This window comes from Sarcophilus harrisii, chromosome 2, assembly GCF_902635505.1.
Source record: "Sarcophilus harrisii chromosome 2, mSarHar1.11, whole genome shotgun sequence".
In the NCBI taxonomy this organism is placed as follows: domain Eukaryota; kingdom Metazoa; phylum Chordata; class Mammalia; order Dasyuromorphia; family Dasyuridae; genus Sarcophilus; species Sarcophilus harrisii.
Window position 1 is genome coordinate 477,224,446 of NC_045427.1, and position 24,571 is coordinate 477,249,016.

A 24,571-nucleotide genomic window follows, 5' to 3' on the forward strand; every position below is an offset into this window, starting at 1 on the left:
AAAATAATTAAATGTGTTTTTAAAATCAAGAAATTCCAAGCACTAGCCACTGTCCACTCAGCAGGGAACAAGGACTTGAAATAGAGAGGCTGGCGGGGAGCTCTAGAGGCTGGGCAGGGGATGAAAGAGTCTGGGGATGGGTACATTTCGAGGCAGGGGAGAAGCAGCAGCTGTGGCCTTGGCCCCCTGAAAACTAGGTCTAGTGGCCCAGCCTGCCGATGAATCAGTCCATCAGCTCTGGGGATGTCATTCTATCCTGATAGATGTTCCCATCCAAGAGAGGAGATTTAAAGACGAATGAAGGTTCTTGGTAACCTAGAATGCTCTGAATGTTCCTGCCTGCTGCTCCTCTGCTTATACAAATCCAAACTATTCAATGAGACCCAGGAAGGGAAAGAGATTTGTCTAAGATGACACAGCTTGTAAGTGGGAGAATCAGAATTCTAACAAATCTTTAATGATAATGATAATGCTATGTCACATGGGTCACATGGCTAGTAAGAGTAGCATTCAAATTCAGGTCTCCCTCACTCCAAGTTCAGTACTTTATCTATCCATCTCTTTTATTACTAAAATTCTTTACATCTTTATATACATACATACATACATATATATATATATATATTAAAGTAGCTTGTCATTCTTGTTTTCTTTTTTCTATCCTGTTGCTACCACCCCAAACTTCTTTCCTCTCCCTAATTCTGCTCCCTACCTTCTGATAGTTGATTGCTGAAGGTGGGATGGACAAAGGGGTCCAAGAAACAGAAGATAAAGTGTCACCACTGTCTCCATAGTAGTTTGGATTGAGAAACACTGATTTAGGAAACAATAGGAAACCTGACCCAGCAGGGGGATGGGAAGAGCCAGGTGTCTGAGGTGAAAGAAAAGGAAGATGGAGCCAAGACTTTAGAAGTATATTAGTCATTTGGGGATAAGAATATAGTGGGAAAACATTTAACTGATGATTCAGTTCCAAGAATTCAGGACTTCTGTCCTAAATTATCGCCAACTTATTCTGGGACATTCTCAGTGGATCAGTTTTCTCATGTGTCAAATGAGGAAGTTGAACTAGATCCTCTTTAAGGTCCCTTGCAGGTCTGTGACCCTATGATCCTGCATTAGTTCTAAAGTCCCTTTTAGTGCTTAAAAAAAATCCTGTGATCCAACAACCTAAGAAAGGAAATTCTTCTGGGGAGGGGTGAAGATCCATGCCCCAGGAAGATTTTAATTTCCATAAACATGTAGTGTAATGAAAAAAGCACTAGTCTCAGGGAGACAAAATCTGAATTCTAGTTCTTCCATTTGAAAGGTCATACAACCCAAGAAGGGACATTCTTCACAAAGATAGAGAGGCATCATTTTCTGTTTAGTGGAAGCCACTGGAGAATTATCAGCAAAACAACTGGGAGGAAATTCAGTCTTTATAGCATAAATCTCACCTTAGTAAGCCAACTATAATCTAATGATTATGCCAGCTGAACTTTAAAATGATATCCTGTTATCATCCCAAGTACACAACTACTATCATCAGCTAACATCTTTCCAATATGTCATAATCATAATTTTAAAACTAATTCACATTTATATGATGCTTTAAGATTTATAAGCATTATATGCATTATTGGTGGAGTTGTGAACTGATCCAACTATTCTAGAGAGCAATTTAGAACTATGCTCAAAGGGCTATCAAACTGTGCACACCTTTTAATCTAGCAGTGACACAGTCTATATCCCAAACAATCATAAAAGAGGGAAAAGGACCCACGTGTACAAAAATGTTTGTAGCAGCTTGCTGTAAAGAACTGGAAAATGAGTAGATTCTCATCAACTGGGGAATGGCTGAATAAGTTATGGTATATGAAAGTCATAGAATATTATGTTCTTTGAAAAATGAAGAAGAAGCTGTTTTTAGAAAAGTCTGGAAAGATTTATATGAACTGATGCTGAGTGAACAAGAGGAATCAGGACAACATTGTACACAGCAACAGCAAGATTGTGTGATGATCAACTAGGATAGACTTGGTTCTCAGAATTCAGTGATCCAAGGCAATTCCAAGAGACTTTGGATGGAAAATGCTATCTGCATGTAGAGAAAGATTTATAAGACTGCATGTGGATAAACACACATTATTTTCACCTCTTTTTTTCCTTTCTCATGATTTTTTCCTTTTGCTTTGATTTTTTTCTCTCCTAACCTGACTTATATGAAAATATGTAAAAAAATAAATTTGTACATGTATAGCCTAAAAATAAAAATAGGGATTTATAAGCATTCTATATGCATTAGCTAAATTGTTCCTCAAATCTATAAGAGAAACAGCTGGTGAGATTCAGAAAGACCTCAGTTCCAGGCCTGACTCTGATATATGCTGGGGGTATGAGCCTGCACAAATCACTTAACCAGCCAGGCAACTCTGTAAGGCTATAAATTTCTGCACCAGCCCTAGACAGATAAAATCACAAGGAAAGGCCTAAAAACAAACAACATAACAATAACAATAAAAAGCAACCCTATGGGATCAATATCTACAGCAATATTATCCAAGTTTACAATTGAGCTCAGAGAGGCAAATGATTCTCCCCAGCAGAATGGAAGCTCCTTGAGAGCTGCTTCTTTGGATCCCCAACACGCCCTGCAGTTGCCTGAACATATTCTATGCTTAAAGGATGCTCATCCAGCTGAACTGAATTTGCCTTTGATTACACAGCTAGTATCAAGGGAAGAAATTCAAATTCTGCTTTCTTTTGATTCCAAATTCCATTCTAATTCCATGATATCATGTTGCCTTACTTAATATATCAAGATAATAAAGTCAAGAGAAGTAAGAAAACATTGGGCATCCTTCACAGGCCTGGACTTACACCTATCAAATGACAAAAAAGCACAGGCTCATAGAATTCAGAGCTGGAAGGAATCTAGCCCAACTCCCCTCATTTTCTGGCTGGGGAACTGAAGGCCCAAGAAAAGCGGCTTAACCCAGTCCATCAGAGAATAATTGGAAGGGCTAGCATTTGAATCTATAACCTTTAGCTCCAAGACCAGTGTTCTTTCTGGGACAGCAGAGTTGCTCTGACCCTCATCAAAGCTTCCTGGGGTATCCATAAAGACTGGAGCAAACAGCAACCAGATGAGTGATTTCTACAGCCACTGCCTCTTACACTCTAGTATAAAAGTGATGGAAGAGAGCACACGAAGCATCTAAACTTACCGGGAGGCCAGGGTCTCCCTTCTGCCCTGGAGGGCCCAACAGCAGTGGGAACAAGGTGGGCCCAATTGGATCAAAGAACAGGTATCCATCTGTGTGAGTGAGAGTGACGGCGCCCACAAAACGGGAGCTGGAGGCTGGGTGCTGTGGGAGAACCGGGGCAGCTGTACGGCTGAGCTGAGCCTGTTTGGGGCTGGGCCACGTGGTCAGGTTCTTCAGGCCTGAAGGGAAGGAGACGGTACTAGGGACTGCTCCAGTCCTCCTAGGGCTGGGATGGCTGGGTGGCTGGGGGGTGCTCTTTGGAGTCAATTCCTTCTTCACAGCGGGCTCAACCACTTTTCTGTCACCAGTGGAGTTGAGCCCAGGAGGAGAGCCTGGGGAGAAGGTGGGAGGGATTGTTCTGGACAATTTGATCCCCGCGGTAGGAAGCACCGGCTTTGCTGGGGGCCGAGGGGTCTGGGTTAGGCTCGGACCTGAGGCTGGCAAGGATGACTTAATGGAAGGGTGGGTCAGCTTGGCCGGCTTGCTGGTAAAGGGGAGGTTTTTGGCCACGTTGGCCCGAGCAGCCTGGGACGCTGTCATGGGGGTAACGGGAAGGGAGGACCGCCCGGCGGGAAGCACTGGCTTGGCAGTGGAAGGAGGAGCTTTGGCTGTTCCAGGGTTCTGACGGGCTGGTTTCGCTGTGGGAGGAAGGGGGGCTTTGGCAGAGCCAGGCTGAGAGCCAGAGGGCACTGGCTTCTTAGCAGGGGAGGTCAGCACCGGCTTGACCAGGGGATGGGGCCTCTTAGCTGGGACCACAGTGACTGAAGGAGTTACTGGCTTACTGGGAACAAGGGGAGTTTTAACCACACTGGCCTTGGATGGGGGCATGGGCTTCATGGCGCGAACGGGAGATTTGGTCAAGTTGCTCTGAGGGGTGATCAGTGCAGGCCTGAGCCCAGGTGAGGAAGCTTTGCCTGAAGAGAAAGGCAATGGCTTTGCAGTTGCTGGTAGGGTCCAGACCAAAGTACCCACTGTGGGGGATCGGGACGCCCGGGGATCCGCGGCACTAGTCCTCACAGGCGGGTGGGGGGGTGCCCCAAGCCCGGCCGGTGCTGAGGGCACCCATGTAGCCCTGGCACCTTGGCCGGGGGCTCTGGGCAAGGCCGGGGTGGTCTTGGCCATTCTAAGGGGTGCCAGCGAAGGCATCGCAGTGGTCAGATTCCTCAGGCTCTGCAGAGAGGTGCTGGGCTGGAGGCCAAGATGGGTATGGGCCTCGGAGTCCTGGGGAAGGAGGGGAAGAAGAGGGGGCAGCAGTGGCCGGTAGGTGTCGGCCTGTCTGCACTGCTTCCTCAGATATTTACAATAATTGTGAGCTGCCTTGGCAGAAGGATAAATATTGAACTGGCATACGGCGCCCTCAAATTGGACTGAGTGCTGATTCATCTTCCCAAAGAGGAAAGACCCCTCGGGATCAAGAGAGTCCTCTTTCTTAAAATGCAGATCCATGGGCACGCGGTGCTTCCCGCAGGAGGTGAGGAGGGTGGCCCCCTGGCCTCGGAGACTGATGGCCAAGTGGTGCCATCGCCCGTCATGCACGTCGTAGCTGAAGGCCAGGGAGCGCCGCTGGCCCAGGAACAGCACGATCTTGCCAGGGATGAACTGGAGCCCCAGCTGCAGCTTCTTCCTGCGGCTCCGGACAGCAAAGAGGAAGGCGTTGTTGACTCGGTGGGAGCACAGGCTCAGCACCAGGGTCAGGTCAGTGCCGAAGGTGGTGGGAATGATGGCGCCTGTAAGGGCTTCAATCCGGGCCCGCTGGGTGAAGATGAACCCCGACTGGAACGGGATGACTCCTGGGGGGATGGGGGCCAGCCCTGGGGCCCGGCCGCCGGGCAACTTCTTCCCCCCGAGGCCCAGCCGTTGCAGGACATCCACATCTAGGGGCGGGAAACAAGGCGAGGCAGTTACAGTTGTGGGGAAGTGTGTGGCCCCCATTAATGAGGGCTAGCATTTACCCAGCACTTTAAGGTTTGCAGAATGCTTTATAAATATTTCACCCGAATCCTATGACAACCATGGAAGGCAGGTGAACCCCTCATACCCATTATACAAATGAGGAAACTGAGGCAATGTAAGTGTGAAGTGATTTGCCCAGGGTCCCAGCACTAGGGAGTATCTGAGGCAGGTTCGAATTCAGGTACTTCTGACTCTAGATCCAGCCTCCTTCCATTGCACAGTGTGGCACTCTAACTCCCGTGGACTTTGGTTAAGGCCATTTCCACTCAATCAAAGTTTTCCCTCCAATCAAAGCTCAGCTCCAGCCCCACTTGCTCTCCCTGTGGAGCCCTCCCACCCTCCTTCCTCCTAATGATATCCCCTTTCTCTGATTGCTTGAGACAGTCAACACTGCCTTTAATACGTGATGCTGAGCTAGCCTGGCTTGGTCTCTATTATTACCCCATGTGTGTAATTCATGTTCCCAAGCAGACCTTGTGGGCTTAGGGCATCATATTTTCTCCTTCTCTTGAGACCCCCAGAGTTTCCTGCACAGGAGCACAGTCTGTGCTTAATAAATCCCTCCTGGAAGGCGCTAGGGTAACTGCTGGGATTCTCAAAAATACAGGCCCTGCCTTCAAGAAGACTACCTTCTGTGCAGAGGCAATGTGGACATGAGCATCCACATCTGGCCTGCTCTCCGCCCTTGAGGCTAAGCTGCTTTACCAAGAACATAACTCCCCATGCTCAGGAAGAAATATCCCCAAGGCTCCCTCGTGCTGCATGCAGAGAGTGTGTCCTTGGGAATCATGAATTACAGGTTTAAAGCTGAGGGCTCACTGGCCCCCATCCGAGAAACCGCAGATATCCTGAGGAAGCACAGGGCAGGGGGCGGGGGTTAGATACTGACAATCCCTCAGTCTCTTCTAACTCTGATCCCGTGAGACCTGCCTGAAACAAGGTACTGAAGTCTCCAGGAAGGCTCCGACTGGGAAAGTCACATAGCGATAAAGGGATTTTTTGTCAACCTGTTAAACTTTCCAGTGTAATTGTCTATGGGAAAGAAGCAATCTAGATTTCCTCCTGAACCCTGTCCTCTGGCCCAGAGCTTAGAGCTTGGACAACTGACCATGAGCCAAGACAGGCCACATCCGCCCAGTAATTATCATCATGGAATTTGATGGACCAAAGGAAACAACAATTCCAAAAAAAAGCTTTCCCAAATTTGTTTATATAAGATCCTACAAGCCTCTCTCCTTTCTTCTTCTTTTGGCCTTTTGTTCCCTGAAGTAACTGAGTCGAGTGAGTTGTTGGTAACTGGGGAATTAGCAATGAGGAGGTAGATTCCTAAGCTCTGGTCTGATGGGGACAATTCGCCAATCTTGGAAAGTCTAGGATTCTAAATTGCTAGCTGAACAAAAGGAAGATCAGGCAGAATCTTCTTGAACTTTAGCAACCCTGGTAATCAAGTCTGAAATGAATGTCTCTGGAAGTCTCCCCCCCCATGCCATCCATTCCCCTTTTCTTTAAGATTTAATCTTTAAGATTTAAATGACCTCTATCTTCTCTCTTTTTCAGATAAAAAAATGAAAAGATATGGGTTCAAGTCCCAGTAAAGAGAGATTTGGAAGGAGTAAAATGTTATTGCATTTTCTTAGGCAGCACGGCAAACATAGAAATATGCTTAGAAGAATTGTATAACCTATGTTGAATTGCTTGCTGTCTAGGGGAAGACAGAAGGTGGAATAAAAATTTGGAATACAAGGTTCTTTCGGGGTGAATGTTGAAAACTATCTTTGCATGTATTTATAAAGATAAAAATCTTTTTTAAGTTATTGCAGTCAAATCAATAGGTCGGAAGAGGGTATTAGAGTAAAGGGGGGGGGGAAAGGATTATATAATATGCACCTTATCTTTCATGTCTCTCCTAGGATATAATTATAGACTGTTAGATCTGGAAGGGACAGTCATTTACAGAAGGCAGGAGTCTTTAGAACACAGAATGTTAGAAAGGGAAGAGACTTCGGAACAGAGAAGGTTACGCTAAAAAGGATCTGAGGATACAGACTGCTGTAAAAATGTCTGGACAGGAACTTAGAACCCAGAATATTAGAGACAGAAAGAACCTTAGATATGGAATGTTAGAACTGGAAGGTGCCTCAGAACATAGAATGTCAGAGCTAGAACATGGAGAACACAGAACATTAGAAAGTTGGAGTTGAAAGTAAGTCAAAGTTAGAGGCTCCAAAGAACATGCACATAACACAGAATGTCCAAGCTGGAAGAAGACACTGAAAGCAAAACTTCAGGACTGCAAAGAACCTTAGAGGTTATTGAAGCTACAGAGGGCAAGTGGCTTACAAAATAAAAATGTTAATAACAACAACAGCAATAACCACCATAATAATAGTTAACATTGAGATATAGCACTTTAAGGTTTACAAAGTGCATTACAAACATGATCCCAATTTTTTTTTTTGCTCACAATAATGTTGAGAGGTAGGTGTTATTATTATCCCCAGGGTCATACAGTCAGTGTCTGAAGCAGCTGATGGTACAGTGGGCAGAGTGCTGGGCCTGGAGGCAGGAAAACCCGAGTTCAAATTCTACCTCAGATATTTATTAGCTGTGTGGTCTGGGCAAGTCACTTGTTTGCCTCAGTTTCCTCATCTATAAAGTGGAGGATAAACCTATCTCCTGGGTTGGTGTGAGGATCAAATGAGATAATAGTTGTTAAATGCTCAGTGCAATGCCTGGTGCATAGAAAGCATAATATTAATATTAGCTATAATTATTGTTATTGGTGCTAAATGACACAATAAATAGAATGCTAATCAGGAAGACTCATCTCACTAGCTGTGTGCTAGTCACTTAACCCTGTTTACCTCAGATATGGATGTATAAAATGATCCGAAGAAGAAAATGGCAAATTCAATACTTTTGCCAAGAAAATCCCTAATAAGGTCACAAGCAGTCAAATAGGGCTGAAAAAAAGACTAAACCACAGCAACATTATTTTTACTATTATACTCTTTGAACTCAGGTCTTCCACTGTGTCACCTAGCTGCCTGAAAAACTGAGGCTTAAATCCGGAGTTCCGGACACTCATTCAGAGTTGAGCCCTTGTTTTCATTCTGTACAAGAGCCATAAAAGTACCAATGAAAGAATATCTGGTCACTGGGATGGGAGTGGGAATGAAAGAGAGAGAGAGATGGGTCAGGAGTGGGGGTGGGGGAAAGGGGGGGTATGGAGGGAATCAGTAAGAACAGGCCAAATGGTTGAGATGGGAGAACTGAGCCAACCCAACGGAGCTCTCCAGCTGGAGCAGGCTAAATGTCTCTATTACATAAACCTTGCTCCAAAACCGCCTCCCCCCCCCCCAAGTGCCTGACTCAGGGCTCTGGACAGCTGTTCACCTACTTTGCAGAGGAGGTGGGGGTGGGGAGGAGGGGGAAGCAAATTTGGAAAATATGACATTTGCAAAAAAGCATTGCTGGGTTGGTCCTGCTGGGCTTTACCCCATCCCCATCCCGCTCTGAAGCTAGGTTATCACTACAGCAAAGACAAGGCTCACAACCTTCCCTTCACCCCTAGTCCCAGGGTCCCCAGATTATAATCCAGGCTGTCATTCCCTCCTTCCCCTTTTGTCTGCCCCTAAAGCAAGGGCTAGGGAGAAAGAGGTGCTGCTATTTTAAGAACAAGTGGGTGGCTGCTTGACAAACAGATGGGGGAGAAATGTTTCATGATGTGGAGAGAGTCACCCCCACCCTCCCCTCTCCCAGGAGGTTCCCCTGGCCCTCGGTGGGACAACCCCAGTGAGTAGGAAGAGGAAATGGGAGTTGTGAGACTCAGCAGTAAGTGAGTTCTCTGGCCTGGGAGTTCTAATCCTAACCATACCATGAACGAAAGGGTTAGGGATCTTACTAACTTTGTTGGACCCATGGCCTCCTTCTCTGCCACCCTGATCGTCAGGCTCTTCTACCAGCCCACACTGCCTCCCTTATCGAGCCCTCCTGTGGTAGAGGGGGGTAACCACCAAGAAAACTACCAGCTTCCCTAATTTATCTCCCGTCTCCATCTCACTCCAGTTTTCCACATGCCAAACTGATTTCCTTCCTCTTGGATCAGGGGGACTGGCCTCCAATTCTGAAGCTATCTATACCAACCTCTATAAATTTAGCGTAGTGGAAAGAACACAGCTTCTGGAGTTGGAGATCCTGAATATGGCATTGGAGTGAAATCCCTTGACAGCATTGAGGTGACCTTGACCAAATCACTTCCCTGTGCCTCAGTTTCCTCATCAGTAAAATGAGGGAAAGAAAAGTGGTGCAGTGGATAGAGTCTGGAGAGTCTGGAGTGGTGCAGAGTCTGGTCTGGAGTCAAAAAACTCATCTTCTCGATGAAACTGCACTTCTAGAGTGCAAATCTCAGATACTTAATAGCTGGATAACTCAGGACAAGTCACTCTACCCTATTTGCCTCAGTTTCCCTGTCTGTAAAATGAGCTGAAGAAGGGAATGATGAAACATTCCAGTATCTTTGCCAAGGAAACTTCAAAGAGTAGGACCTGGCTGAACAATGACAGAAAATATGGAGGGGGGGGGGGTAGGACTCAGTGGCCTCTGTAGTCTTTTTTAACTTTAGATCAAGGGTTCTTGAATCTGGAGTCCATGAAATTACATGGAAAATCAATTATATCTTTATTTTTATCAACCTCCAACTGAAATTTAGCATATTCTTTCATTATTAATATAGGCAACAAACATCATTCTGAGAAGGGAGTCTTCAAAAGAATGTTAAAGGGGTCCTTGGCTCAAAACAAGGCTAAACTCTAGATCTGGGCAGCTTTCTTTAAATCCTAGAAAAAAAATCTCACCTTGTACCAGAAGCCTTTCCCAGTTCCTCTTAATCCTAGTGTCTCCCCCCCCCCCCCCATTCATTATCTCTTATGTAAGTAACTTCTTTCTATATCTTTGTTTATATTTATATCTCTATATCTCATAACTCTATCTAATCCCATTAGACTGTAAATTCTGGAAGGGCAGGGGCTATCTTTTGCCTCTTTTTATATGCCCAGAAGTCAGTACAGGCCCGGCACATATTAAGGGCTAAACAAAAATTAATTCATTGATTAATCCAATGAATTTAGACAAATCACATAATCCTTCTGAGCCTGGTTATTTATTTATTTTTAGTCCTTCAAATGAGATTAATAATACTCGCCCTGCCTGCTTCATAGAGGTGCAATACAGTATTTACATATACTATAGAGGAAATGTGACATAATGGATGCAGAGCTGGCTTTGAGGTCAGCAAGATCTAGCTTCAAGTTCTCCCTCTGACACATCCTGGCACTGTTAATACCAGCAAGTCACTCAGCCCTCAGTGCCTGCTGGCACCTCTTTATGACACAAAGTTTCAGGGACAGTATCTGTCAGCACTGATGGAGGAAGTTCTTCAAGAACTCTCTATACCATGAAAATTATAGATTAAATAGGGATATGTGTGTGTGCAATACATATGTATAAATGTATAAATATAATATGTATATATGTCTATATATTATATAGATCTGAGTCATTCTGTGATTTTTAAAAGTTAAAAGAAACCAAGTGTTTTTATTATTGCTTTATACTTTTACTTTTAAACACCCATCTTCTTTAGCTGTCAGTATTCACAATCATAACCCCCTTTTTTCACAGGTGTAAACTAGGAAATGCTGCCCACACATCTGGGTTAGGCCCTCACACCTTTAATATCTCAAAACAAAGTCAAAATATAATTTCTAGAATACTGAAATGCAGTCAGAAACAAAAAAAGCAAAGATTTCTGACAATTTCTTCCATTCCTTAAATGTTATAAGAGCTCTCTAGACCATTAAAATCACAAATCTAATAAATTTATGTCTCTCTCTCTCTCTCTCTCTCTCTCTCTCTCTCTGTGTGTATATATATATATATATATATATATATATATGCTTATATATTGTATAAATCTAACAGGTACACTTTGATTTTAAAAAGTCAAAAGGCATCAATTGGTTTTTATTATTGCTTATTCCTTTACTTTAAAATTCCTCATCTTCTTAACCCATCAGTTATTGGAATCATAACTGAATTCTTTCACATGTATCAAATAAAGAGTACTGCCCATACATCTGGGTTATGCCCTCACACCTCCAATATCTCAAAACAAAGTCAGTACATATTTTGTAGAATATTGAAATCCAGTCGGGGCAGGAAAGAGGCACACATTCTAATAATGTCTTCTATTCTTTGAAGTTTATAATGATGGTTCCCATTTTACTGGTGCAGAAAACTGAAGCATCCAAAGGTAAGTCATAGTTTAAGGCATGAGTTTCTCCTCCACAGCCCTCAGAAATAATGTTTTCCCCCTTGTTCCTTTTTCCTAAAGTAATGAATTCTTAAAAAGAGGGGAAAAAAGTACCTTCAGGATCTCCTTGGGTGATGGCCAGGCCACAGGTAGAGCAGAAGGCAATCCAGGCTAGGAGGAATCCCCTATGAATTAGAGAGGGAAAGCAAAAAAGTACACACATCAGTTTCCAGCTCCAATAACCAGATTCCACTGCCAAGGGGTACACTTGTGAGGAGGGGAGAAGGGAAACCAAAGCCACAAATGGCCATCTCTCCAAGGAAGTGAAGATAAAAGACTCAGAATCAGCATCCTTATGGGAAATACAGTTTTTGTGGAAGTTCTTGCTAGTTCCCATCTCCACAATGGTCACTCCCACAGACAATGATAATGGCAGCTTGGATGGAAGAAAGGCTGGCAGACCATTATGTCTAGGGCTCTTGGGCTTACCTGATCACTGATAACCATTGATAAGTGATTGGTGGTGGCAGCAAAGTGTTGCCACCTTCAATGATGGCAGTAAGAGTCAATTTAGCAGTAGAGTCTAAACCTTAGAAGGAGCTTCTATTCCTAGCTTCTTGGACAAAAGGTCCTGGTCTGTGTCTACCTGACTCTGAGGGAAGGTAATAGTTGAAGTGTTAGCAGTGGTTTGACATTTGATATATAAGGAGACTGAAGTCCAAAGAAAAAAAAAGACTTGTTCAAATAAATGGAGGATCTTGGACTAGAGCCCAGGGTTCTTTCCATTGCATGATGTCTCCTATCTCTTTCTCACCTGCCCATTGACACCATGGGTCCTTCTTCAGTATCATCATGGACCAAAAATCAATAGAATCCCCAGACCAGAAAGGAAAGCAAACTCAACAATGGGGACTTATAGCCCCTTTCTCCAAACCAGGGACTTCTGATAGATGGCAACACTGACATACTGGAACCCAGAGAAGGGTCCCATCTGGCCCAGGCTGCCCAGCCTCTATTGCCCAGCTTCTACTGACCACTCTATACACACTTGGCCCTATGACAAAGACCAAAACATCGACAGAAAACACTTTGGCAAGACAACGCTGGCATTAGTGGAAAAACTGAACAGTTTCTCCAAGTGTGGCCAAAGACGGATGGGACTGTTAATCCCAACAGGTTCCCCTGCCTGAATTTTTCCATGAGAGCTCCCCTCTGCCTAAGGCCCCTGGAGTAGCTTTGAGCCAGGGAAATCCAGAAAGAAACTCTTCCCTACAGGTTCTAGTCCCACTTTCCTCGGCAGAACTCAGCCTTTAGTTTCCAGTGCAAGTCAACCCTCCATCAGCTAAAGTAAAAGGCTTGGCTGTGTTTGGAGTGAGAGAGGGGAGGGGAATGCTGGCCTTAGTTCTCCCTCTCACACCCTCACTGCAGCATCTACACTCCTGTAGAGGGATGCCAGTCTCTGGCAGCACAGGGAAGAAATACCAGGCAGTTCAGAATCATTTATCAGTGCAAGGGAAGACCTTAATCCAGCTTCCATATTTTAAAAAGAAAGAAACAAGGCTGATAAGGGCCTTCAAAGGCAGTTTGGAAAACTTCCAGGGCCCCCTAAATTCCAGCTAGAGCTCTTTTACTCCATGTTATATTATCTTTCCAATATGACATAGAGAAAATAGTCTTGGATTTGGATTCAGAGGGCTTGGATTCAAGTCTCCATTTTTCTATCTACTACCTGTGTGCTCTTGGACAAATCCCACAAAATTCCAAGACCCAGTTTCTCCATGTATCAAATGAAGTAGCTATACTACCTGACTGATGAGGTCCTTTCCAGCTCTAAATCTATAATCCCATGAACTTTTTAAATGTGATTGACTGAAGGCTAGTATCTTCTCCATTTCATATGTACATGGACTATATAATATAGTCAGGCACCAAAAATACAGGGGAAGTAGTTTAAGGCTAACAACTAAGTTTCTGAATTATTTCCTAGAATACACACACACACACACACACACACACACACTCCTCTCTATTGATTTGGGAAAAGATAGTTCAAATATTTCAGCTGAGGAAACTAAGACAAAAGAGAATAAATGTCCTTTAGATTAAGAGGATTTAGAGGTCACAAAGCTGATTAGTGGGGAGAGCTAGAATTCAAAACTGGTCCTTCTACTCTAAATCCAGTGTTTGGAAACACTGGTGGTACAATGTATAGGGCAATGGCCAAGAGTGAGGAAAACTTTTCTTGAAATCAAATCTAGCTTCAAATACTTACTAAACACTTAACCCTATTTGCCTCAGTTTCCTCATCTGTAAAGTGAACTAGAAAAGGAAATAACCACTCCAGTATCCTTGCCAAGAAAACCCCAAATGGGGTTGCAAAGAGTTGCATACAACTAAAAACAACTGAACAATAATAAAAAATGTTTGACATAGAACTAACCCTTGATGATCTGCTCATAATTTATCCATTATGTGAATCGCCAAATTGGCAATGTTTCATCCAAGCCTGGCTTCCTTCAGCCCCAAGCACACTTCAGAGTTGCCTCCCCTGGCCATCAGCCAGTGCATTCTCAGGAAATGTAAACTTGCTTTCATATTACTTCAAGCCAAGGGGAATTAGAAAGATCAGCCTGCTGTCCAAAAGTCATAGTGTACTCCAAAGCTCTAAAAAGTGACTTTTAAAAAGCATCCCTGGTTTTAGATTATTCATGGGATAACCTCCCTTCATCCATGTAGCTGCCTGCTTAAAGTACGAGATAACATACGTAAAGTACTTTGCAAATCTATTATGGTTATTATTATTATCATCATTATCATTATAACAACATGGGAATGATAGGAGAAGGGGCAATTTCTCAACTGTCAAAAATGTTTGGGAGAGTGAACAAGTTGTCAGTTTGTCTCTAAAAACTAGCTTTTACTGAACTTTTTTTTTTTGAGATTAAATCTTCCTTTCTTACCAAGGCCAGAAGTGCAAGACTCCCCATCCTCACTTCTGATCAGAATTGAAACTTTGTCTTACTATTTCCAACCTGCTGGGCTGGTTCAATTGTCTTTAGGAAGTCTAGGTGTCCTCTGCCTCCTGGGAGTTCATTGGTGCCAAATAATGTAAATCCTGTTCAACTTTAGTCCTACTGAAGCTCAGCAGTCCTAAACTCAAGCAATTCACCAGCCTCAGTTTCCCCAGCCACTGGCTGGCGAACTGCAACACTATGATGGGCTTGCTAAACTTTCTTGGAAACACTGTGTTTATTTTATTTTATAGCCTCCCACTCCTTTCCTCTTTACAATCAATCCTAATAACTTGTGAAGTTGATGGACTTCTTAGTAACAATTTTCAAGTGGGAGTAGTCAGATGCCCAGAACAAATAAGACACATTCAGTTTAGATAACTAGTTGCTGAAAATATATGCAGTTAGGATTGGAATCAATATTTCTATCTCAAAAGCCTGTGCCCAACTAACTAAGCCTCCTGCTTGTTACAGTCTCAGCTGAGAATTTCATACCCATTTATCGTACTAGTGAAAAAACTTAGGTATTGGAGAGAAAATGGTGAAGGAGAGAAGGCATATTAGGAAAAGGAAGGATTGTTCTGGCACCCCTGAAGAAGCTGAAAGAGACAGTTGAAGGAGTAATTTTTATTGACTAAAATGAAACAACTGAGTCTTGACCATGAAACCCTTCTCCTATTGAGCTAAGAAAAATCAGGAACAAAAATGAATGAAAAGTGAGCTAAAAAAATCTCTACAATAACCTGAAACTCCAAATTGATTTCCAGTTAATGAGGTTATAAAACTTCTGGTGTACTCCTGGAGAAACATATCTCATTTCTTACTCAATGTGCTTACAAGTCTTTAACTCTGTTTATAACAACTTATCTCTAGAATTCAGGATTCTCAGTCCTGTTCTCAATCAATTCAAAAACAAGAAATAAACTGAACATTCAATATGATAAAAGACCATCTTTTTTTAAAATGATACTAAGACTCAAACTATTACTGGTGTCAAGAAATAGAACCCAAGTTATTACTACTTTATTTATGTTATAGTAAACATTTTTAACAAGTCCATAATAGTAAAAATGTTATGAGGCCAATAAAATTTTATTTATGAAAAATTAATTGCATGTGCATGGCAAAATATAGAATATATTGAATTGATATTGAATAATGTAGGGGAATGAAGTATGTAGGATGGTGTACTAAAAACCAAAGGATATAGATTTTTAAAATTGGGAATCCTGATCTAGTCTAATCCTCTCATCTTACAAAAAAAGAAACTAAGATCCAGAGGGAGACATTATTTCTTTAAGGTCACAAGGAAAATTCATATCAGAGCTGGAATTCGAACTCAGGTCCCCTGCATCCCAATCCAAAGTTATTTCCAACACACTGAGCAGTATGATGATATATTGTAAAGATGTTGCACAGTAAGAAGGCCTGTGATCTATATGTTGGTCTGATATTAATGAATCATATAAACCTAGGTGACTTGATTTCCCCCAAAGTCAGTTACCCTCTCTACAAAATGAAGGCAATATTTACAGTACCTATCTCACAAAATGCTGTTCAGACAAAAATGCATTATAAATATTTTAGCCCCATAGAAAAATGAATTTATATTAAGTAATAGTGTTATTATTCAGAAAGCTATTTTAAAAAATATAACTAAGACAGCAATCATATAGATAAGGTAGATACTATATTAAATCTGCTTTGCAGAGAGTAGAAATAGAGAAGTTAATTGACTCTTCCAAAATCACTGTGATTGTGCCGGCCACGGAGCTGGAGCTGGAAATCCAATGTCCTGTCTCCAAGTTCTCATTCTGGGTCTCATCTATTAGATTGTTCTATTTCCCACAGAGATACATGGTTTCTGGGAAAGGGCTACCACTTGGGAAGGTGGTCCCAATTTAAAAAGGCTGGTTCCACATTACATTACTAATAGCATGAGAAACAACTGGCTTTGAGTTTTCCTTTCTCACCTCTCCCAATTGAAAGGTTGTTTACCTGGCCAATAATATGAGAATATCTTGACTATGTGTAAACTATCAGAAATAGTGTTTAGCACTGGACTTTCTTTTTTTAGGTTGTGAAGATGTGAAGAGGTATGGGAGATCTACAACAGGTCACTTCTTCTATCTAAGAATCCTTGAGGCAGGGGTGAGAAGGAGAGCAGGAAGAGAGGCAGTGGCAACTACATTGTAAGAAGCCTTCCCAATGGAAAGTCAGTGTGATGGAAAGAGCTCTATATTTAGATTTGTGAAACTTGGGTTCCAATACCAGCAGTCTACTTTCTAGCTATGTGACCACAGACAAATCAGATTTCTTAGTAGGTTTCCTTATGTGTAAATTGAGAATGATACTGGTACTACCTACTGCATAGGATTGTGAAGGAAGTATTTTGCTGAGATTATGAAACACTATAGTAGTTACATTCCTTCATTTTACAGGGGAATAAACTAAAGGCCAGGGAGATTTTGACTTGTCCTCCAGTCACATGGGGAATAAGCAGCAGAGTAGAAATTCAGACTTGACCCTCTAATCCAACATTATTTCCACCACACCAGATTCTGCCCCATGGACTTCTTCTTCCTGAGGTTCTCCTCAATGTACCAACTTTGGGATGAGATTAGTCAGTGGTGTCACTCATTTGCTTATGAGAAAGCAGTCTATAAGAAGCCAGCAGGACTGCTACATGTAGGGACAGAAAATCCATCATTTTCTTTGGACCTAAATAGAATTTCTGTAGGAGCAAAGCAAGGGCAAAGGGTTTTGCTTAATTTTATCCAATGTCATGCTAAAGAAGAAGGACTTATTAAGAACTACAATCATCCCTTGTGTTTATTTATGAAGTGTTTTCATATCAATCATTTAATTTTATTCTCACAATCCAGCGAGGTAAGAAAGCTTACCAGTGTTTAACAAATAAGACCAAAGGAGGACCTGAAAAGTAAAGTGACAGAGTTGGGGCTAAAACGCTGTTCTCTCCTGTTCCTCTGACACAGCCACCTAGAGAAGACATAAGGAGTAAAAAACTATCAAAGCTGAAGCTGATCTGACTTTGAGACATTCCATGATCTTAAATCCTTTTTAGGATTTAACCTCAGGAGGCTCAGCAGTAAAGCCCAAACATGACCATAAACACACATCAAAAGACACCTAAGGACAACCAAACCTGGAAGGTATTCTGCTTTGCTGCCATAAGAGTTCACTAATTTCCTTCATCCCCTTTACAGTATGTTACAATTCTGCATAAACACAATGAGGAGGTTCAGGTTTTATATGCCAGCTGCAAGTACAGGAGAAAGTATCAACCCTCCTTGGAATTGTGGACTACAGCAAATGCCTTGTGGTTCCCAAAGGAAAACTATACTGTTCAGGTTTCCTGGTTGGATTAATAAGTTTCCTGACTCCCATTCTAGGGCTCTTTCCATTGAACCCCACTGTCAGCTCCTCAGGTATAGAGGAGGGGAAGGATATTAGCTAGGCCTCCTACTCCTTCAGCATTCATTTTACAATTATTGTCAGGTTATCTAAGGTTCAGCCCCTCAGTGGGGTTACCCACCGTGAACCAATCCCAGGCTCCATCAACTAACATCTGTCTTAGCACAAATTCCAAAAGAGGTCACTAATATTCATTTTCAAGGCATAGTTTGTTTGGCAAGGGAGGTATAAGGATAAAGCAGGGACTGGGGTACTGAAGGGAAGAGGCTAAAGAGTTCTGGTCTCCAGGATTCCAGTTGGTTTGAAGATGGAGTGAGGAAGGCCATGGGCCAAAGAAGGAGGAGTAGCTGTCACCAGCAGTACTGGACAGCCCAGGTTCTGGGAAAGGTTGCTTGAGAGTAGATTTGCAACCCACTGGGGCTGCAAATATCTAGCTGTCTTTCACCAAACAGGCAGTGAGGGAGTCTTCTAAGGGAACCTCTGACACTGACTCTGGGCACAAAAGAGACGTGTAGGAGCACACAGCTGTGGGACTGGCCAGTACTCCTCCCCTAAAACGGAGGCTTGTAATGGAACTAATCTCAGTTAAACCAGAGTTCCTCCACGCACAGATGCTGGAGTCCCCTGCTGACCAGCATGAAAGTTAAAATCACTGTGTTCTTCCATGTATAATCCCAGACTGACTAGCTAACAGTCAGACAGACAGATAGACACACACACACACACACACACTGATTTTCACACTAAGGCATATGCACACTATTCAGACACACCCCCCAACCAGCCCAGCCCAGTCCAGCTCAGCCCAGCCCAGCCTGAAAGGTTTCCACCAGACTAGGGGCACTACGGCTCCAAGCTGTTCCCTCCACCCAGGGTTCTCAGGAAGTAGGGGCCCAGAGCCAGCATAGCAGATCTCCAGCTTCCCTCTCCGTTTGGCTTCCGTGCCCCCAGTACCCCCAGGCTGGGAAGAGGAAAGAAAATTGAGCTCAGAACTTGCAAACGTCGGAGGAGTCCAGCCTCGGAAGGGAGCGTCTGTAAATCATTGGGACTGAGACGAACGCAGTATTCATTAACCCATAGCTGCTTGCTTCTTAATCGAACCCCATAGGACCAATGGGATAGCCGGGGATGGGGGGTGGGAAAGGGAACTGGAAACAGACTTTTCAGTAAATGGCTAAGAAGCCCAGAACTAGGCACAAAAGAGGATGGGGGGATGCCCCTTCCTTCTTCCTTCCTCCTCCCGGATGTCTCTTCTCTCCTTCGCCTGGAGTCGGGGGCAGCACCGAGACCCCTCAGCACCCAGCTTTGCTAGCTTAGCAGGGAAACCCTACAGGCTGTCTGCCGGAACTTCAGCCCACCCCTCCCTCTCCAGAGGCGGGACCCGACACCGGGGCAGGAAGCTGGGAGCTCCAGCCTCCTCCGCTCCAGAGCATCCCCCAATGGAGAAAAAAAGGACCCCGGAATCCCCCGCCACTGGGGCTTTGGAGCTCATGTAACCAAAGAAGAGGGGAATTCCTACTAAGCCTGGTTCTCCCAGAGGCTCGCCACTTCTTCCTCTCCCATTCCTCTTCTTCCTCCACCGGTCAGAGTTGGGAGTTTTTACTCACCCCCTGGACGCAGCTGCTCTGACTCTGGAGACCCGGTCGGATTCCGGCTCCATCGCGGTTCCTACTTCATTCTCTCTTTCCCGGGGGGCAAAGAAGTCTCAGCGCTATCCATGGGGAGCCGCGCGCCCTGCGCCCCGACGGCGCGCGCCCCGACGACGGCGCCGACCAGGCGGCCTGGCAGCGGCGGCCCGGCAGCGGCGGCCCCAAGCTCTGTGCGGCGCTTCCCCCAGCCCGGACTCCTGGGGTTCCCTTCGCCCTGTTCGCGGCTGCTGCCTTAGTCCCACCATGGAACTCTCTCGCAGCGGATCTCCGCTCTCTCTGGGGCAAAGGGCAGAAAGCCGTGCCGTGCACCAGTAAGCAAGAGAGCCAGGAACATGGTTGCGGAAACTCCGGGGGCTCCTCTCTCCCCTCTACACCCCGAAAAAAATTTTTTTTCTATGGGAGTTGGGTGTCCCTGCTTTTTAATGCCAGTCCCTGGTGGCAGGGAAGGCTAAGCCGGAGACAGGATATTTTACTTAGAAGGATGGTTGGATCTTGCCCTATAGTTCCAAATGTTCCCTCCAGAAACTCTTCTCAGGACTTGGGGAGGAGAAGAAAAGGAAGGATTTGGGGAAATTGAAAATGATTTAAAGGCGCTCTCCTCCCCACCACCACCTCTTCTCTCTGAATCCTTCTCTTTGCTGCCCCCCTCCGACTAGAGAGAGGTGAGACACTCTCAGCCCTAGCCCCAGGAATCCCGGGACCCCTTCCTTCATTCTTTCCTTCCTTTCAGTGCCTCCCTCCGGGGAGGAGACAGGAGCCAGCCCCCTTGACCCAGCGAAAGGGTGTTCTCAGCCGGGAGGTGATTACGAGGGTCTTCGCTCCAGCTTCATACCCTCATTAGTCCAGTCTGAAAGGAGTCTCTCTGCCTGTCCCTCGTTTTTCTCCTCTCCTCCCACCCAGTCACATTCACACACCCCCTCAGCTAAAGCTTCCAAGAGAATATGAACTCCTTTCCGAGAAAGAGAGAGAAAGAAGTGGGGAGAGAGAGAGGAAAGGGGGCGGGGGAAGAGAGAGAGAGGAATCTTCCAGAAACTTGTGTGACCTTAAGTATGTCACCTGAACTCTCAGGGTCTCAGTTTCGGTAAATATGAAAAAAAGTGGGTTTTCTAAGGTCCTTTTCAGTAGTGACATTGTACAATTCTATTTCTCTTGTTTACTCTTATTTGTCCTAAAATGTCTAGCAGACTGACTGCTGGGTCGGACATGGGCTGGAGGTAAGAAGAATCCTATCCTTCTGCCTCCAACCCTCTCTCATAGGAAGGTACCTGAATCCGGTCCTCCCCGAGGGTCTCATCTTGTGTTTTGCCGACAATGCCCTGCCTTCCCTGAGAACTTCATAGAATTAGACCAAAAGAAGGCCATGAACTGGCTTTCCGAAGAGCCCCATTTCCTCTCTACACCGTCCCCCCTTCTCCGCCTTTCCCCACTACCATTTCTTTCCCCACCCTGGCTACCCGTCCCGCCTTCTAGCTTGCAGGCTCTCGCCCTCTGGACCCAATCACTGTCCGCCCGTGCTGGGTCAGCCAGCCCAGACTGAAGACAAGAAGTGGTTCAAGCCAGACAAAGAAACTCCCGAGAAGGCGCACACACACACACACACACACACACACACACACACACATACACACGAACTCCTTACACGTGCCCGTAGCTGAGAGAGCCGGCCTCTTCTACACCGGGGCTCCCTAGGTTATCCCATAACCGCCCCGCCTCCCCGCCCGGCAAACCTCATCTTCACCGGCCCCCTAATCCATTCACTTGCTACTTACTTCGTGCGAAGGCGAGAGGTTGAGGAGTCTCTCCTTCCGGCCCCTAAATTCATTTGTATTCATTGGTCCCCGCAGCTAAGGGAAAATCGGCTCGGGTTTGTTGGATGGGGAGGGAGTGGGGCGTAAAATTTCTTTTTTGAGGGGGGTTGAGTAATAATCACAACGTAATTCGGCGATCGGAGAGCTGGACAGTCTGAAGGATCTCCTGGATCATTGGCCTAGACGGTTTCTACAATCTCCTAGAGAGGGAGAGCTAGGGAGACCCCAAGTTCACCGGCTAATCCTTCCCTGGGATCCTGGCCCGCAGCTCTCGCTCCCGGTTGACGGCTCATAGGTACTGTGGGAGCCGGGAGGGGGCTCGGAGCCGGACCTGAGCCTTTTGAAGTCTCCGCTAGAGGGGGGGCGAGGGGGGCTGGCGTGGCGAGGTGGGGGGATTGTAAAAGCTGCCCTTGTCCTTTTAAATAGCTCCTGTATGGGGACTCCACTAGGCTCCACCGAGCCAGGTGTCTGGTTTCAGCAAACAGGCGAGAAAAGTCCTTAGCAAAAAAAAAAAAAAAAAAAGCGAAAAAAAATCCTTCCTGCAGGGGGCAGGGTTCCCACGACCGGGAAAAAAGCGAGGGATGAACAGACCGGGAGCTGAGAAAGATGCTTACAGGTCCTCTCGGCCTCGCTCGGCCTGGAGTGAGGCCCGCCCTCTAGTTGTCAAGACGACCTCCCAGTGTCTTCCTCAGACACCCCTCCTTCCTCCGTTTTCCAGCTTGGAGGTGATTTGGTGTGCTTCCTGATTTTCCAGCTTGTCACCGAGAACTCATGCTTGCTGTAACAATAACTACTTTTAAATAGCCTAACTTGCCTAAAGTGGAAAATGCCACTTTTACAGAAAACAAAAACATAAAATAATTCCCTCACCCTCAAGGACCCGCCCCAAGGAAGAAATACTCAGGAGTTGCTGAGCTGGGTGAGGATGAGCAAGATTGGCAGAATCCCTTCTATGTCAGCTTGATGGAAGTGATAAATGTCCAGTTCGTATCCGACCCCTTCGATTGGAATCCAGGGGAGGGTCACATGATTTCTTCAATAACACACTATCTCTGCAGCTCCTTTGGCACAGCAATTCAACAAACATTTATTAAACATGTACCTGCCACTGTGCTACTTACTGGGGTAGCTTGGACAAGTAAGATTCCCCACTCTAGTGAAGTTTACAGGCTGGTAGGGGTGGGGACGTCCTGAAAAATCCACAGTAATTGTCATATGTGGCACCTTAGGTAGCTAGGTTGTAAACTGCATAGAGCAGGGATTTCACTTCAGGAAGATCTGAATTTGAATCCTGCTTCAGACACATTACCCCGTGGGATCTTGAAACTAGTTACACTGCAGGCACTTTTTCTCTTCCTTTCTAATCACCTGATAATAGTAATACTTCTACAGACTTAGAGTTTGTAAATTTACTGTATATGCTACCTCATTTGATCTTCACAACATGTTTGTGATTTGTTTCCTCATTTATAACATACAGATAATAATAATTCTCACTTCACAAATATTAAATGCTATCTATTGTTATCAGGTTGGGGAAATCTGTATCAATTTGGGCAAAATCAAAGGCTTCCTGTTGGACTGCTTTTAAGATAGAAACCTCTTCCACTGGCAGTCAGGAAAGCTGGATTCTCTCCTACTAACTTTGTGTTAGTTTAGGCACATTTTTTTCCATCTTTCTGTACCTCAGTTTCTTTATGAAATAATGAGTACAGAAAGGTTTAGAGTTAGCCATTCCAATTTGTAGCCTAAGTTAGATCACCTCTATCTCTCTACCTGCTAGCAGTTTTTATTCTTTTTATATTTTCATTCATGGTTATATAACCAAGTAGCCATTGAGAATCAAAACTCTTCCTCTTTAGTCAATTTCCACTCAGCTCAGGTAGCCCTATTACCCCACATCCCCTGAAACATTTCTATAACTTATTCTATACCTTTGCTTCAGTGCTTTTTTAGAGCTGTTTGTCTTTTTCATTAAAGTTATGTCCTGCTTTCTTCATGTTTTCTATTTTTTGTGCATACTTATTATCCTCCCCCATAACTTTTGAATTTAGCTGGTTTTTTTAATTGACAAATTAAATAGATTTGGAGATTTCAGCAAACCTGTATTCAAATACAGGATCTGCCATTTACCTGTGGGACCTAGGACAAATCATGTATCCCTTCTCATCTATAAAATGAAGAGTAGATTAAGTGACCTCTAAGGTCCTTTTCAGCTTTAAATCTTTGATTGGCTGAAATGATTTCTTACTCCCCCCAAATCCTAGGACTCTTGATGTCACTACCATGTTTGTCACTTAGCACAAGCTGCCTTTGTACTGTATCTTAGTTCCGAAGCTAAAGAGTGAGCAGGGACTATGAGTTAAACATTTTTGGATGGCCCAGAGCCTAACAAAATATCTTGCACACAGTAGATGCTTGATAAATATTTGTTGCATAAATGAAACTTGGTTTAATAGTCCTACTTCTTAATCAACATGTCGCCTTAAATTGGAGATTTACTAGTATGGCCAAGGCCAAAGAGAGCCACATCATGATATCCATATTCCATTCTTTCTGAAACATGTTGGATGTGAATTCTTCATGAATCAGGTAGAAAATGACTCAGCAAAGACTAGCCCAGATTGTGAGAGCCAGGTAAGTACAATTTTTTAATAACCAAACATCATATTCTGGGCCTGAAGGGGAGCTTGAGAAATTAGCTAGTTTCATAGCCCAAATCTGCCTTTTCAATTTCAAAACAATGGTAGTTGTTAAAACAATTCACATTTAATAACTTCCATTTTATGTAGTCATTTTAAGATGATCTAAGTGTTTTCCTCACAGAGTGATTCAATGAGACAAGACACACAAAAATACAGAACATTATCTCCATTTTACCAATGAAGAAAATCTAACTCTCAGAGATTAAGTGATTACTCTATGGTCTCATACACAGAAAATGCTAGAGCTGAAAATATAACCATAATCCCCTGACTTCAAGCCAGAAAATCTTTCATTTCCAAGTGACTATCTCCCCTCTATTTGTAGATAAATCCCACAAGTTCTCTCTGTGACACAGCAGAGACTGAGGTCAGTGATTTATCCCTGGACCCAGGAACTTAATCACTACCTCTCTATATTTCATCAAGAGAAAGAACGAGGGTTCTCTGCC

General features: G+C 44.2%; 1 protein-coding gene across 2 annotated transcripts in view; it reads right to left on the reverse strand.

The window, feature by feature from the left end:
• Positions 1 to 21,630, reverse strand: part of COL27A1 (collagen type XXVII alpha 1 chain) — a 241,862-nt gene extending 220,232 nt beyond the window's left edge. The window contains exons 1-3 of one of the 2 annotated variants that reach the window (XM_031954623.1): positions 21,379 to 21,630; positions 11,629 to 11,699; positions 3,210 to 5,122 (exon numbers count right to left, since the gene is read on the reverse strand). In XM_031954623.1, coding sequence (XP_031810483.1) covers positions 3,210 to 5,122; positions 11,629 to 11,699; positions 21,379 to 21,431 — 2,037 coding nt within the window. In that variant the 5' untranslated portion in view covers positions 21,432 to 21,630. Of the gene's footprint in view, positions 1 to 3,209; positions 5,123 to 11,628; positions 11,700 to 19,567; positions 20,857 to 21,378 lie in introns of those variants that run through there. The other variant, XM_023494250.2, reaches the window with a different exon arrangement.
• Positions 21,631 to 24,571: the final 2,941 nt, after the last annotated feature.